Source organism: Kogia breviceps, chromosome 7 (genome assembly GCF_026419965.1).
Source record: "Kogia breviceps isolate mKogBre1 chromosome 7, mKogBre1 haplotype 1, whole genome shotgun sequence".
Lineage (NCBI taxonomy): Eukaryota > Metazoa > Chordata > Mammalia > Artiodactyla > Physeteridae > Kogia > Kogia breviceps.
Genome location: NC_081316.1, coordinates 41292845 through 41308848, shown reverse-complemented (window position 1 = coordinate 41308848; position 16004 = coordinate 41292845). Strand labels below are relative to the sequence as shown.

The 16004-nt window shown below is 43.4% G+C and overlaps 1 protein-coding gene across 1 annotated transcript; it reads left to right on the top strand.

The window, feature by feature from the left end:
- Positions 1 to 4336: 4336 nt before the first annotated feature.
- Positions 4337 to 6946, top strand: LOC131760286 (calcitonin receptor-stimulating peptide 1-like). Its single transcript, XM_059070225.2, has 4 exons — positions 4337 to 4431; positions 5485 to 5576; positions 6333 to 6470; positions 6769 to 6946. Exons 2-4 carry the CDS (start codon positions 5494 to 5496, stop codon positions 6944 to 6946), a joined length of 399 nt encoding a protein of 132 aa, XP_058926208.1. The 5' UTR covers positions 4337 to 4431; positions 5485 to 5493.
- The last annotated feature ends 9058 nt before the right edge of the window (positions 6947 to 16004 follow it).

Below are 16004 nucleotides of genomic sequence, written 5' to 3'. Positions count from 1 at the left end.
GAAACAAAAACAGACTCACAGACAAAGAGAACAGACTTGTGGTTGCCAAGGGGGAGGTGGGGTGGGGGTGGGATGGATTGGGAGTTTGGGGTTAGTAGATACAAACTATTATATACAGAATGGATAAACAACAAGGTCCTACTGTATAGCACATGGAACTATATTCAGTATCCTGTGTAAACCAATAACAGAAAAGAATATGACAAAGAATGTATTAATATGTAGAACGGAATAACTGTGCTGTACAGTAGGAATTAACACATTGTAAATCAACTATACTTCAATTAAAATAATTTTTTTAAAGATGTATAGTAAAAATTACTCACCTATAAAAAAGAATGAAATAATGCCATTTGCAGTCACATGGATGGACCTATGGATTATTCAATTACCTGAGATAAACCGTAATGGAAAAGAAAATTTAAAAGTATATGTACATATATATACACACACATATATATAACTGAATCACTGCTGCACAGAATAAATGAACACAGCATTGTAAATCAACTATACCTCAATTGAAAAAAGTTTTGAAACAAAGCACAGGAATCTAAGCTAAAAGTATGGAAATAAACACTGCAGTTAGAGTTTATCAGAATGTTGTAAAAAATGTTTTTTCCAAACTAGATTGTTTCTGCCTTTGAAACATTTTAAACTTTAAAACCTGATTTCCAGGTTTAAAAGTTATGAGGGATTTCCCTGGTGGCGCAGTGGTTAAGAATCCACCTGCCAATGCAGGGGACACAGGTTCGAGCCCTGGTCCGGGAAGATCCCACATGCCACGGAGCAACTAAGACCATGTGCCACACTACTTACGGAGCCTGCATTCTAGGAGCACACGAGCCACAACTACTGAGCCCGCGTGCAACAACTACTGAGGCCGGTGTGCGTACAGCCCGTGCTCCGCAACAACAGAAGCCACCGCAATTAGAAGCCCATGCACGGCAAGGAAGAGTAGCCCCACTCGCCACAACTAGAGAAAGCCCACGCGCAGCAACGAAGACCCAATGCAACCAAAAATAAATAAATAAATTTATTTTTTTTTAAAAAAAGGTAATGAAATAAGACTGTACAATCAAGTGCCAAATAATCAGGTAACTATTTTTAAATCAGTATTTTCCTTGGCGACTTTCTCAAGCTCAATTTCTGTTAAGTGCTTCAGTTAAAAGCAGTCTCAGGTAGGGCTGGATGCAACATAAGGAAGGTGCACATGGTAAGGTCTAAACTTTGAGTTCACTTGGTAACTCAGGGATGGGCTCAGAGGAGAATGGTTTTGTACCTCATACTAGGGGACTTTAGACTTTCGAAAGAACCCTAGGGTTAACCTTCTTTTCTCTGTCTTGTTCCTAGAAACTTCCATGGGGAAACCAACTCTGCATGTCAAATAGAATGAGAGGAGTGTCTCAAATGTTTGAGCTCACAATTTCGAAATCCTACTGAAAAACTGCGCTACTTAGCTAGGTCCGGATTCTCTGCTGGCTGGGATTAGATTACAGTCCTATAATAGCGGTGAGACTGGCTGGTAAATCTGCCACAGTAAATTATTTTCCATTATTTAACAAACACTAGGTGAGTGCCACCTGGTGTGCAACACATGCTGCTAAGTGCCAAATGTTTTTTTTTGTTTGTTTGTTTTGTTGTTGTTGTTGTTGTTTTACCTTGCCCCAGCTCAGCACCAGGACTCCTTAGAAATTCAGAGTACTTGATGGGTAAGCTCATGTCAGTCCCTCGCTATCTGGGGAGACTTTTTCAAGAAAAGCTGAAATTGCTGGAGGCTACGTTAGCACCCTCTGGGTACAGACCTTGTATCCTGCCTCACACCGCTAGCCCTTTGTAGCCACCAAAGATTTCAGAAGGGGGACTGAATGTAGGCTTTGAAGGTTGAAGGCACACGTGGCAGCCAGGGGTAGAGTTCTGAGCCCACAAAGTGAAATGGTTACAAATTTGGCTTCTAAAGTAGTCCTTAACCATTTTGTCATCACCATTGCACTGGTGAAAGCAATGGTTCTCTCAATAGGAAAAGCCAACTCCCTGGCACACGTACTTACAAATGATTTCAGAAGATTGATACGCCAGAAACCTCAGGTCTTGGAAGTCATGTCGGCAGAAGTGTTTCGCACCTGAGTTTTAAAGTCTCGCCTACAACAGTCTTACGTGGCAGAGCCCAATTTACATGCCGCACAGTACCTGCTTTGCCGCGTTCACCACTTTAGTCTTGCTGTTGAGTTCCCTAACCCCGGTCTGGGTCTCAGCCACTGATTTCTGCCTCGAGACTCCAAGATGCACTGAACCCCGCGATCCGCCATCCTGAATCCTTCCCTTACACATCTTGCCTTTCCCGGCTCTGCGCCAAAGCGCACTTGCGCGCTTACAACCCATTATTCCATTCCCCGATCCCCCACCGCCCTGCCTGAGGAGAGCCAGTTTCAGATATCCAGTTCCCCTGCCCCAAGGTGTTATTCGCTTGCATCAGTGCCACCGCTGCGGTTAAGAAGCAGAAAATTGAAACAAGGGCATCTTGGAAGTTAGGTGTCCTGAGCCCGGAGACCACCAACCTGTAAGGGGAAGAGATGTGCCGCGAGGCAGCCGCCGTGCCGAACAAAACACTGAAGCTTCTTGACACTGAGGTCCGGGGCGTGGACACGTGGCTCGGGTCCCTCGTGGCTCGTTTCGGCTAGTTTCGGTTCCGCATGAGAAAACCAGCTACCTGGGATCCGTGTTTTATTCCACCGCCCCGCGATGCCGCCGCAGTGCTTGCCGCGCTAGAGGGTCTGTACAGGCTGCTTGGATCTTGCGCTATGTGCTCAGACCCAGCGATACTGCGGACAGTGAGAAGCTTCGTTTTCTGCATTCAATCTGCTGAGGACAGCAAGTCAGTACCTCAGACCTTCCTGGAAGGCTTAGAGCAGGAGCTCCGACATTGAGATCCAGAAACGTGCTGGACAGGGTGTAGGAGGGTCGAGGTGCTGGGTAATAGGGCTTTACAGAGCACGCTTACTGAGAGTCGGGGCCGGTTTCGTGGATGCAGGTCCTAATCATGCCGCTCTGTGCATACTTAGGGCGGGACTGTGCGCATCACCTGGATGCCGCTGAGCGCCAGTGTCATCTTGTGAGTGCCTGTGGTTTGGGAGTGGGCACATGTTTGGAGAAAGTACTGAGTTTGGGTGTGTGTAGAGTATGACTGAAGTGAGAGCGAGGATTGCACTCCGCTGGACTCTTCAGCACCATCAAGCTTGGCGGGCTTTCTAGCAGAGGACTGAACTGCAGTAGACGTGGGTGCAGGGCTGGAATCACAGGTCACTGGAGCATCTTGGCAAACAGCAGCCGGAAGCAAGGGGCAGCTGGGCAAATGGTTCGAGAAGGAGGCTGAACTTTAGGTGATGAATGGCGGGGGAGGGGGCGTGGGGCTAGAGGTTCGCTTGGAAGCTTTTAGCCTTGCACTTCCCTGCTCAGCCCCAGCAGGGCATCCAGCCCCTCCTTAACCCACATGATGGACCAACCAGCACAACTCCAGGCTGCACAGGGTGCTGATGGGGAAGATGGACTGCGATCCCACAGAATCCCCTATGAACTTCCCTGGTAAGCACTTCTAGATCCCCACCTGGGCAGATAACAGGTACATACTTACTACTGATAAGATTCCTTCAAGATGAGAACATGATCCCCATTTCAAAGTAAGTATACTGAGGCACTAGAAGTTACTAGCCCACGATGTTTCCACCTGGAAAAGGCACAGCTGCAACAGAGTGCCAGTGTGACAAAGTTCTTGACCCTCTGTGTGTGATACCCACAAGCCCTGCCCTCCTGTGCGTGATTCCAGCTGCCTGAATCAGACCCCCTCCTTGGGCACAGAATCATCAACTCTACTGTGCATTAACCCTCGAAGCTGCACTTGCACGGAGGTCTGCGGTCAGACCTAGGGGAGACAGGGTTCCTTGTAATGCTGGACTCTGCCCGACAAGATCGCACAGCTGGGGATGGAGTGGGACACGTGCGTGTTCAAAACCTGCGAAACCGAACGGGTGAAGTTAACCATGACGTCAAAGTGTCCTCAAATTCCTACTCACTTTTCGTGTGTTTTTCGTTGGTCCTCACCAACCCCCCCACGTCCCCCTCCCGCCCCCGCCATCAATGACCTCAATGCAAATACAAGTGGGGTGGTCCTTCTGGATGCTCCAGGTTCTGGACGCAAGTGATGACACAATCCTTTTGGGGCTCAGATCCTTCCCCTCATTGGTTGCCCAGAGCTCCTGGACCACCCCAGACCCAGAGCAGCAGGAATAAGAGCAGCTGCTGGTGTTGGGAGGCATCAGACGCACTGCCCGGCTCGAGTGTCACTGCCACTCCTGCCACAGTGCCATCGCCCGAAGCCAAAGCTACTGCCACTGCTCCCTCCTCTGCTCCAAGCCACCTGCTTCCTGCTGCCAGGTAAGCCCGGAGATTCCTGCTCAGCTGGGATTCTGTTTTTCTCTCTCTGCCCTCTCTTCCTTCTCTCTCTCCATTACTTTTTCTTAGCTGATCTCTTCCAGTCTCAGAGGCTCTGTCCACTTCTGTCGAGGTCATTTCACACAAGCTGCATTACTCTGCAATGCATCCCAGGCTTCTTCCACAGGTAACACTGGATGGTCTCAGTTCACGCACTCCCTGCTTCACTCTCCCTGCGCTGAGGCGGGCTCCAGTTTCCTTTCCCGAAGCACACGTGCTTAGGTCAGTTTGGGATGCTGGAGCTCCCCTGGCACTGCAAGCAGATCTGGACGCAGGAATAGTTTTGTGCAGACGGTGCTCTCACGGATCACGTCCTGTGCCTAGCGGACCGCGGGAAATGCTTCGGAACCTGGGCCAGTGCAAGCGGGCGGCAAATAGGTGCAGTGCCTGAGGGGCAGGCAGCCATGAAATGCAAGCCCCCGTTGCGGGTTCTGGGAACTTTTTCCCCAGTTTAAGTCCTGGGTTCCAATTTGACCCTTCCAGCTTGATTCTTACAGGGCACTCTGTACCAAAGTGTGGAGCAGCTGAGCAGTAGAATGTGGTCCTTCAGTTTCTCAGGGATTCAACCGCAGAAATTTGTCCTCGGTAATCCCCTCCCCTCCTCCTATGTGCAAAAGCCCGGCACCAGGAGGACAGCTCTGGGTTGCACAGTGGGAAAAGCTGTGGTGACAGGTACTCGGACTCTGTCCTCCAGGAATCCTGGCCAACAGGTTGTATGTGAGAGTGAGTGGAGTGATGGGGCGGGGGCTATGGACTAAGACCTCCTCACCCAGTTGTCCCACTAGGTTTCTTTGCTAAACCAAGCATGCTGCAGCCTTACTGGATCTTCCAGCAGTCCACTTGGCTGAGGAGGAGACGATGGTGAAGCGGAGTGACATGTCCAGCCTGAAGCCAGGATGCCAGGGAGTTAGGGGCAGAGGCGGGAGCAGAGCCTGGGTCTGTGGGTGCATGGAATTTCTTATTGATCCAGGTGCTGATGTTATTCTTCCCTTGCAGAGAGTCATCATGCACTTCTGGAAGTTCTCCCGCTTGGTCCTCAGCATCTTGGTCTTGTACCAGGCAGGCATGCTCCAGTCGGCACCATTAAGGTGAGACAGCCCTGCCAAGAGTGCTCCTACCTCCCCGTGTCCCTGGATCATAAAATTATATGTTCTCAGTTGTGCTGTGTTGAATCTGGCTCTTGGTGGGGTTGTGGGTGTGGGGGTGGTGGTGGTAATGTATGAATGTAAACATGCATATAAGTTTATTATGAAGTGTTTATGAGGCAAAGATGTGTGGCACACAGTATACAAACACATAAAATATACAGTACTTGTTATTGTAAATTTCATATAACATTGCTTTTTACCACATATTTCTATCTTTAGCAAACCTATTTACTAATTTAACCACAATTTGAGAAATAGATTGCATCCTATCTGCTAACTCCTTTGCCAATAAATTTGTTATTAAATCTGATGTTACCTATATATCTAATTTCTCACCCTCACTCCAATTACATTAAAGTGAAATGATTTTCAGATTCAAACTTTCATTATCATTTAATTTTAAATAATGGCTGTATTTAACACTAAGCTCATAAAATTCTTGAAAATCTAACCATCAGCTTTCACAAGCCTATATGATCCACTTGGAGCAAACCACTTCTTTTAGGTCACACCAGAGCCTAAATCCTGGTGAAGCAGAATTTTTGGATGGACACTGACCTCATGTTCTGTCCATTGAGAGCTGGGGCAGCCACATCCTCAGGGGAAGTTGCAGAAACTAGGAAACCTGGCTGCTTATCCTGGGGAGGGGGTAGTCAGGGGCTCAAAGCCTGTATTGGGCTTGCTTCCCCTCCCTAGGTTGGGTTTTGATAATCCTTTTGATCCTGCTACACTCAATGAGGAGGAATTGCGCCTCCTACTGGCTGCAATGGTGAATGACTATGAGCAGATGAGAGCCCGTCAGATGGAGAAGGAGCAGAAGACCAAGCGCTCCAGGTGAGGCTCCCTGCCCCACCCAGCACAGGGCATCCGCTCCCTCCTTCATGCCCAGGAAGGCATATCCCAGAGCCACCTTTGGGTTTTCTGACACCCCTGGAAATGTGTATGGGGAGTGATTGTGGCATTTTCCCTAATGGCCTATGATTTTCTGCTGTGATGATCGTTTCTAGCAGAAACACTTAAGGTTTATTGGTGCCTCTGAGAGCAGTAATTTTCCATGATGATCCTGTGGGGCGGCACCTGCACTCAAGCTCTCACTAACAGGCCTTTTCTTTTTCTCCATCCTGCAAATCAGCATCACTGCCCAGAAGAGAGCCTGCAACACTGCAACCTGCATGACCCATCGGCTGGCAGGCTTGCTGAGCAGATCTGGGAGCATGGTGAAGACCAAACTGTTGCCCACCAAGATGGGCTTCAAAATCTTTGGTGGGCGTCGCAGGAACTTTTGGATCCGAGCAGCAAAAAGATTCTAGGAAGAAGGTGACTGCCCTTTGTACTGTCAGGTGGGAGGATAAATGACTGGGTATTGCAGGGGTGCAGTCCACACTCTAACCCTCTGTGGGTTCATATGGGTGAAAAAATCCACAGGGGAAGGTACCCAAACCAGTGTCTGGAGAAAGAACGGAGAGTCCCAACAGCTGAAACCCCTAGAACCTGGATTCATTTCTCTCTGTTTTTCCAGTTTCTCCCTGTGCTACTGAGATCCTCCAGGAAATATAGATCCTATTTATTTAAAACACAGTTCCCTGGGTTATAATTGTGATTATCCTAGCATTTGAGTTTGAAAGGTAATTACCCTATCCTTTTGGAGCATACCTTACAGTGTCATATACTTCTGAATTCAGAGTATAGACTTGGGTTCAAATCCTGTGTCTGTCCTCTAGTAATTATACAACATGGGCTAGACCCTCTCTGAGCCTCAGCTTCCACATCCAACTTGACGGCAACAATAGTATCATCAATATAAAAAGTAATTGGGATAATACATGACAAGAGCCTCTTAGCTAGTAAGTAATAGCTGTTACTTTTTTTTTTCTCCTAGGTCGCTATGAAGCTGAACTCTACTTCTTTTAATTTGCAATGAAAGCAACTTACAAAAAAAACAGCCTGGAAGACACCCATGTATGCATGTTTCTTGACATTGAAAACATTCTTTTTTTTTTGTTTGAAATAAACTAAATGCAGAATAAAATCACTGCAGCTACCTAGTGTTCATCTTTTTTATCAATATATTTGATTCTGTATTCAGTAAATATGATGCATATCTCACTGTCTTATCTGGTAGCAAATCTGGACCCTGTCAGCCAACCTGTTGGCTGCTCTGCTAAACCTCAGGGGCACATGAAATCGCTGCCTGGGGATGCCTAGTAATGCTGAGCCTCAGTGGAACTCTCTCTTTAAAGAAATGTTCTTATTTGTGCACTTCATCAAGATAAAAAAACGTATTTTCAATACACTTAAAAGGAGTGTTGCTGCTATTTATGCTGTTTTTCCCATGAGAACCTCAGGGACCTGTGACACTTTGTTGACCAGGCTGGCTCAAATGAGGCAATGATACCATGTTTGGGGTGGGTCCTCAGTATCCTGTATCCTCAGAGTCTAGTGAAACACCTTTACTGGAATTAGAACCCTCTGCATCTCAAAGAGACATTCACATTTATTTTCAGAGAGTGCCCTGGTCCCCAGCCCCAGGAGTTATCTGTTCTCTTCTCCTTGACTCAGGTTTGCCCTTACCTACCCCTGCCTTTCCTCCCAACAGCACCCCTTCATACACCCCATAGCCTGCAAAGCCCTTTAGAACAACGGCTCACAGTTTGAAAGGGGATCACACACTGGCAGACCTAGAAAGATCATCAGATGCCATCTAATCCAACATTTTACTCTCTGTTGTGCAGAGAAGAAAAGTGCATTGCTCAGGTCCTGCAATAAGTTTAACAGAGACATTCCTATATTTAACAAATAATCATTGAGTGTCTGCTATATGCTTGACCCTATTTGAGCTCCAGGACCACAGCAATGAACAGACAGACAAACCCCTCCCCTGCATTCATGGAGCTTATATTCTAACTGGGGGAGATTGAGGTGATACATGCTGTAGAATCAGAGATGCTTAGTATTAGAAGGAATCTGGGATATCATAGGATGTAAAGGCTTATTTGATATAGGATTTTCACAGCATCAACATCCCTGGCATCTATTGGAAATGCCGGTGACCAAATACTGACTATAACTTCCAAGGTTACTGGGCAACCAGTTTTACTGGTGGACAATCAGTTAAGTGGGATTCTTGATTTAGAAAAGTCATCCCCTTCTACTCACTGACTTTATTATTTCCTCAGAAGCACACAGAATTATGACCCTTGCTTCCATTCAGTCTGTATTCAACACAGTAGCCCAACCTTAGTTGCAAAGGTAGATCAGACCATATCTCCCTTAGGTACAGAATACTCCACTGAGTCCCCATCTCACAGAGTAAACACCTGGGGCATTGCAATAGCTTACAAGGTCCAAGTTCATCTTCCCTTCCTCTCCTCTCACCACCTCACACTGGCCTTCTTACTACTCCTCATTCTGTATTCACCAGCACCCACTCCCTCAAGTGTTTGTACCTGCTGGTACCTCTCTGCAGAATGCTCTTATCCAATGACCCCACCTCCTCCAGATATTTATTCAAATATCACCTACCCTGGCTAACCTTTCTGATACTGTCCCTCACCTGCCAACCCACCCTAACCCTTCTTTGCTTTTTTCTTTTTACCTCTTTGCTACTTACTACCTACTATCATAGCATATATTTTAGTTAATTTATCATGTGTATCCCATCCTATGTAAACAATGTTAAGTTCCACATAGATAGGAATATGGCTATTTTGTTAATTGCTGAATCTCCTACACACTGAACAGTATGCCTGGCACAAGGCAGCATTCAGTAAATATTTATTAAATGAGGAGTTAAGTCTTCTTCTCTTTTGTGTTTGTAGTCAACTCTCTGGTTCCATCTGGGTCTGAGGTACTACATGATCTGAGCCATATCACATCTCTGCTCTCTTGCAAAATAACCCATCGCTTGTTTCACTCCCAGATTCCTCAGGGTCTTTCCACTTATTTATTTTTAATTATTTTTTTGCTTAAAATGCTGTTCCCCAAAAGTCTGCATGCCTGATTTCCTCCCTTCCTTTAGAACTCTGAGGAACCACCTCAGAGAAGATTTTCCTGACCACCATATTCAAAAGTACATTCCTTCTCAGATTACTCTCTATCACCTGATTATTCAGCTTAATTTTTTATTCCTAGAACTTACCACTATCTAAAATATTATATATTTATTATTTTTTCTTTTTTTGTCTATGTCCTTCCACCAGCATGTAACTCTATGAGGGAAGTTACATGTATCCTTGGCTATATCCCTGGAACTTAGAAAATTCCATAGAACATGATAGGCGCTCAATAAATATTTGTTGAGTTAATAAGTAAATTATGAAACTATGTAATGCTCGGATTTCGTTCTCTGAGTTCATCTGTAACCACTGACATATTTACAAGATATAAAGATCTCATATTTAAAATAGTCTATAGTTTTTGTTTTGATTTTCACTTTGACTCAAAAGTTATATAAAAGAGTATTTTAAAATTTAGAATAACTTTTAAAACTATGCTTCACTTATTCAGTTCCAGGTTTTGCACTGAGGCTTGAGAAAGTAGTATCTATTTATTTTTGACTTGGGAAATTAATTGACATTTTTCTATGAGGTTTATTATATGATCCTTTCCCATAAATGATTAAGAGATTAAAAAAGATTAAAAGCAGCCTTCCAGGTCAAGTCACCTCCATGCTACAGGAAAATAAGATAGGCCCTTTATTTTCCAAGAATGAGAGGCCAGGAAAACCCCACGGACACGATATCCCATTCCCTCTTTCTGCCATAAACGCCTTTCTCATTCCTTGGCTAACCTAAAAATCCACTGATGCTGTGTCCTTGGTTCTAGGCTCTAATGGCAGTTGGCAGTCCCACCAAGGGATCAGGGAATCATACATCAAAGCTCCAGAAGCCTGACGCCTAAATAATGATCACATGTCTCTTGGAAGCACAGGCATATTAGAAAGTTTCTCCAAGTTCGAGCAGTGAAAAGTCCTGGGGCTCACGTGCATCTTCCATGTGTTAACAATTCCCTATTGCCTGCCCAACCTGCATGCATCATTAAATACTGGATACAGGTTAAAAAAATAAAGTGGGTTTTTTCGGGTGGGCTTTAATGCAATCCTCACTTAATTAAAAGCCTTGTTTGGTTATTGTCAAAGGGATCTAGTAGAAGTATCTAAGGGATGGGGCTCAAAGTCCAAGCACCAACTTCAGGATTTAACTGCATCCTAACCAATAACCTGTCAAGGCCTGGGGTTATGTGATGTAAAGCAGTCCGTTTCCCACCTCTACTGGAGTTTCACCAAATGTGACAACAGTTCGCTCAATAGCCCCCTTGCTCTGTAGCACATATGAACAGGAATGTTGAAGAACACAACCTGGAAGTTGATAGAGGAGGAACATCTAATACTTGAGATTTCAATGCAGCCAGCCATACAGGTTGTAGATTCAGGGAGGCACCATTCTCAAGAAGAGGGACAGAGGATGGCACCTGATATAAAGAGTGGTCTCCTCACCCCCTGCCCCACACCCCACTAGATGCACTCTCTTTTCAGGCACTCTGTTACTTGCCCTCTATTTAGCCACTTTCTGGCTCTGGCCCACCTGCTCTGGGTGACTTCCTCAGTGCTCCAGCCCACGGCAGTCTCTTTCTCCAAGCCCCAGCATTTACTCTCCTTGCCAGTCAGCCCAACATTTACTTATTATGGGAGGTAAAATAAGGACCCCCGCACCCAGACATCCACATCCTAATCCTTGGAAACGCAAATTTGCTACTTTACACAGCAAAAGAGACTTTAAAGATGAGATTAAATTGAGCACTTTCAGATGGGGAGACTAACCTGGATTATCCAGGTGAGCCCAATAAAATCAAAAGGCTCCTTCCAAGTAGAAGAGGGAAGCAGAGGTTGGAGTGAGGTGATGTGAGAAGGACTCAAGTCGCCATTACTGGTTCTGAAAAAGGAAGGGGCCATGAGCCAAGGAACACGGGTGGCCACTAGAAACAGGAAATGGGAAGGAAATGGATTCTCCTCTAGAACTTCCAGAATGGACACAAGCCTGCCAAGATTTTAGAACAGTGAGAGCCATGTTGGACGTGGGACTTCTAGCCACAGAAGTGTAAGTTAATAAATTTGTATTTTTTTACGGCACTAAAGTAGTGATAATTTGCTACGGCAGCAATAGGAAAACAATTCTTATTCTCTTTTATTGTTCTTTATTTTTATTTATTTATTTTTAAATTGAAGTATAGTTGATTTACAATGTTGTGTTAGTTTCAGGTGTACAGCAAAGTGATTCAATTATACATATATATTTTTTTTTTCAGATTTTTCCCTTATAGGTTATTGCAAAATATTGAGGATAGTTCCCTGTGCTATACAGTGGGTCTTTGTTGGTTAATTATTTCATTTGTGTGAGTCTTACCTCCCTAAGAGACCATAATCATTCTTAGGAAATTGGTCTTATTCATTTCTTCTTTCTCTTTCAGGCTCTATTAGATATATGCTTTAGGCTATAGGTGAACTCACCAAGCAGACCCATTACAAAGCATCTGCTGACAACTTGGAGAAAGCATGGCATCCATGCAAGGACTAGGAGTCAGTTGTAGATCCATTTTCACGACAAAGAGAAAAATATCGTTCTGCCAGTCCAGGCAGCAAGCTTTCTCTCCCCTCTCAGAGGGCACTATTACATCCTTTAGTGTCAGGGATACAAGGGCAAGGTATCTGTCCCCCTCTTCCTCCTATCTCTTTTGAAAATCCTCCCCTCCTCATATTGAGCAGCCGGTGGTGGGAGGAGCCTTTTCTAACTGCATTACTTAAATAGAATGACTTTCCTTACTCCTTCATGTTGACCCCTTCAACTGTTCTTTCAGTAGACAATGGTACCTTCCAGGGCAAATGAAGGAAGCCAAATAGTGAGTATCTTGGTGTTAAATAAAAATACTGTTAAAGATAGCATGAAGTTTACAGCAAATTTGTAGAATGTCAGACTTAGAAAGAAACTTCAAAACCTCTCAATCCAAGAGATTTGTTTGACAAATGTGGAAATAGAGGTCCAAACGATTTTCTCAAAGTCACATCGTTTAGGGTTACAGGTAGAAATTAGAACCTTATCTCCTGAATCCCAGCACTCTTCCCCTTCCGCTTTCCTCCACTGCATCCACTGGCAAAACAAAACACTCTACTGAAACAACCACAATTTCACACAAGGTGAAACAATGCATAATACCAACTTAAGTTATTAGAATTAATTCTAAGAAGTTATTAGAATTTTGTTTCTTTGAACTTTGAGGCATTTAAAATTGTTATTTTATGACTTTTGTTATGGGTCTGATTTGGTTTTATTTTTTAGCAATTTACTTAAGTGGTAGCACTGACATTTTCCTGCTGCAAAGTTGTCAATCTCCCAAATGTTGGTACAGGAACTGTAAATAATTCATGCCTGGTACTACAAATCACATTAGCCCTGAGGCAGGAAGACATGCCTATGTCCTCCTCTGACTCAACGTCATGGCCAGAGGACCAGACCTCTTACCTGATGTTGCAGCAGATTAACCATGTTCCAGCATCTCAGAGCCTCAATGGCACCTTGAAAATACAATCAATTCAAGCCAAATTCTCTTGTTATTTCCTCACCTATAAAACAAAGATAATGATATCCATCTTATTAAAGTGTTGAGAGTATAAGAGAGAACATATACATAGTGCTTGATACACAGCTGGATGTCAATTGTTCGTAGTTTTAATATTAATAACTTTTTGCTTTGTTCTATTTCAATATGATTTTTATATAATTTTCATACTCACAGTACATGCAACATTTTTCAGACAATTTTATCTCCAGCATAATTAAACATTGATGTTCCCCTGCTTCAATGTTGCATAGATCCACCTGCATAGATCACTGATGGAAAGCTTGGGCTTCTCCCCTTCTTTACACAGTACCATTAAAAAAAAAATCACTTTATGTTTTTAGTGCAGTCTTAGATTCACAGCAAAATTGGGAGGAAGATACAGAGATTTCCCACATATCTCCTGTGCCCACACATGCACAGCCTCCCCCATTATTAACATCCCCCACATGAGTGGTACATGTTACCTGTAGCTTTCTGTTAATGATTTTTAGTTTAATTCCATTGTGGTCTGAGAGGAAAGATTGTATGATTTATTTTCTCTTAAATTTGTTAAGGTTTATTGTGTGGCCCAGAATGTGATCTTGGTGAACATTCCATGTGAGCTGGAGAAAACTGTGTGTTCTGCTATTGTGAAAGTAGTCTATAGATGTTGATTATATACAGTTGATTGATGTTGTTGCCTAGTTCAACTATGTCCTTACTGATTTTTCTGTTTTTAAGAATTATTTTTAAACATCTTTTAAAAAAATTAATTTTTTTCACGTCTTTATTGGAGTATAATTGCTTTACAATGGTGTGTTAGTTTCTGCTTTATTAACAAAGTGAATCAGTTATACATATACAAATATCCCCATATCTCTTCCCTCTTGTGTCTCCCTCCCTCCCACCCTCCTTATCCCACCCCTCTAGGTGGTCACAAACCACTGAGCTGATCTCCCTGTGCTATGTGGCTGCTTCCCACCAGCTATCTATTCTACGTTTGGTAGTGTATATATGGCCATGCCACTCTCTCACTTTGTCACAGCCTACCCTTCCCCCTCCCCACATCCTCAAGTCTATTCTCTAGTAGGTCTGCATCTCCATTCCTGTCTTACCCCTAGGTTCTTCATGACCATTTTTTCCCCCTTAGATTCCATATATATGTGTTAGCATATGGTATTTGTTTTTCTCTTTGACTTACTTCACTCTGTATGACAGACTCTAGGTCCATCCACCGCACTACAAATAACTCAATATCGTTTCTTTTTATGGCTGAGTAATATTCCATTGTATATATGTGCCACATCTTCTTTATCCATTCATCCGATGATGGACACTTAGGTTGCTTCCATGTCCTGGCTATTGTAAACAGAGCTGCAATGAATATTTTGGTACATGACTCTTTTTGAATTATGGTTTTCTCAGGGTATATGCCCAGTAGTGGGATGGCTGAGTCATATGGTAGTTCTATTTTAAGATTTTTAAGGAACCTCCATACTGTTCTCCATAGTGACTGTATCAATTTACATTCCCACCAACAGTGCAAGAGGGTTCCCTTTTCTCCACACCCTCTCCAGCATTTATTGTTTCTAGATTTTTTTGATGATGGCCATTCTGACCAGTGTGAGATGATGTCTCATTGTAGTTTCGATTTGCATTTCTCTAATGATTAATGATGTTGAGCATTCTTTCATGTATTTGTTGGCAATCTGTACATCTTCTTTGGAGAACTGTCTATTCAGGTCTTCTGCCCATTTTTGGATTAGGTGGTTTGCTTTTTAAATCTTGAGCTGCATGAGCTGCTTGTAAATTTTGGAGATTAATCCTTTCTCAGTTGTTTCATTTGCAAATATTTTCTCCTATTCTGAGGGTTGTCTTTTCGTCTTGTTTATGGTTTCCTTTGCTGTGCAAAAGCTTGTAAGTTTCATCAGGTTCCATTTGTTTATTTTTGTTGTTATTTCCATTTGTCTAGGAGGTGGGTCAAAAGGGATCTTGCTGCGTTCTGCAAGAGTTCTGCCTATGTTTTCCTCTAAGAATTTTATAGTGTCTGGCCTTACATTTAGGTCTTTAATCCATTTTGAGTTTATTTTTGTGTAGGGTGTTAGGGAGTGTTCTAACTTCATTCTTTCACATGTAGCTGTCCAGTTTTCCCAGCACTACTTGTTGAAGAGGCTGTCTTTTCTCCATTGTATATTCTTGCTTCCTTTCTCAAAGATAAGGTGACCATATGTGCGTGGGCTTACCTCTGGGCTTTCTATCCTGTTCCATTGATCTATATTTCTGTTTTTGTGCCAGTACCATACTGTCTTGATTACTGTAGCTTTTTAGTATAGTCTGAAGTCTGAGAGCCTGATTCCTCCAGCTCCATTTTTCTTTCTCAAGATTGCTTTGGCTATTTGGGGTCTTGTGTGTTTCCATACAAACTGTGAAATTTTTCATTCTAGTTCTATAAAAAATGCCATTGGTATTTGATAGGGATTTCACTGAATCTGTAGATTGCTTTGGATAGTATAGTCATTTTCACAATGGTGATTCTTACAATCCAAGAACATGGTATATCTCTCCATCTATTGGTATCATCTTTAATTTCTTTCATCAGTGTCATAATTTTCTGCATACAGGTCTTTTGTCTCCTTAGGTAGGTTTATTCCTAGGTATTTTATTCTTTTTGTTGCAGTGGTAAATGGGAGTGTTTTCTTAATTTCACTTTCAGATTTTTCATCATTAGTGTATAGGAATGCAAGGGATTTCTGTGCATTAATTTTGTATACTGCT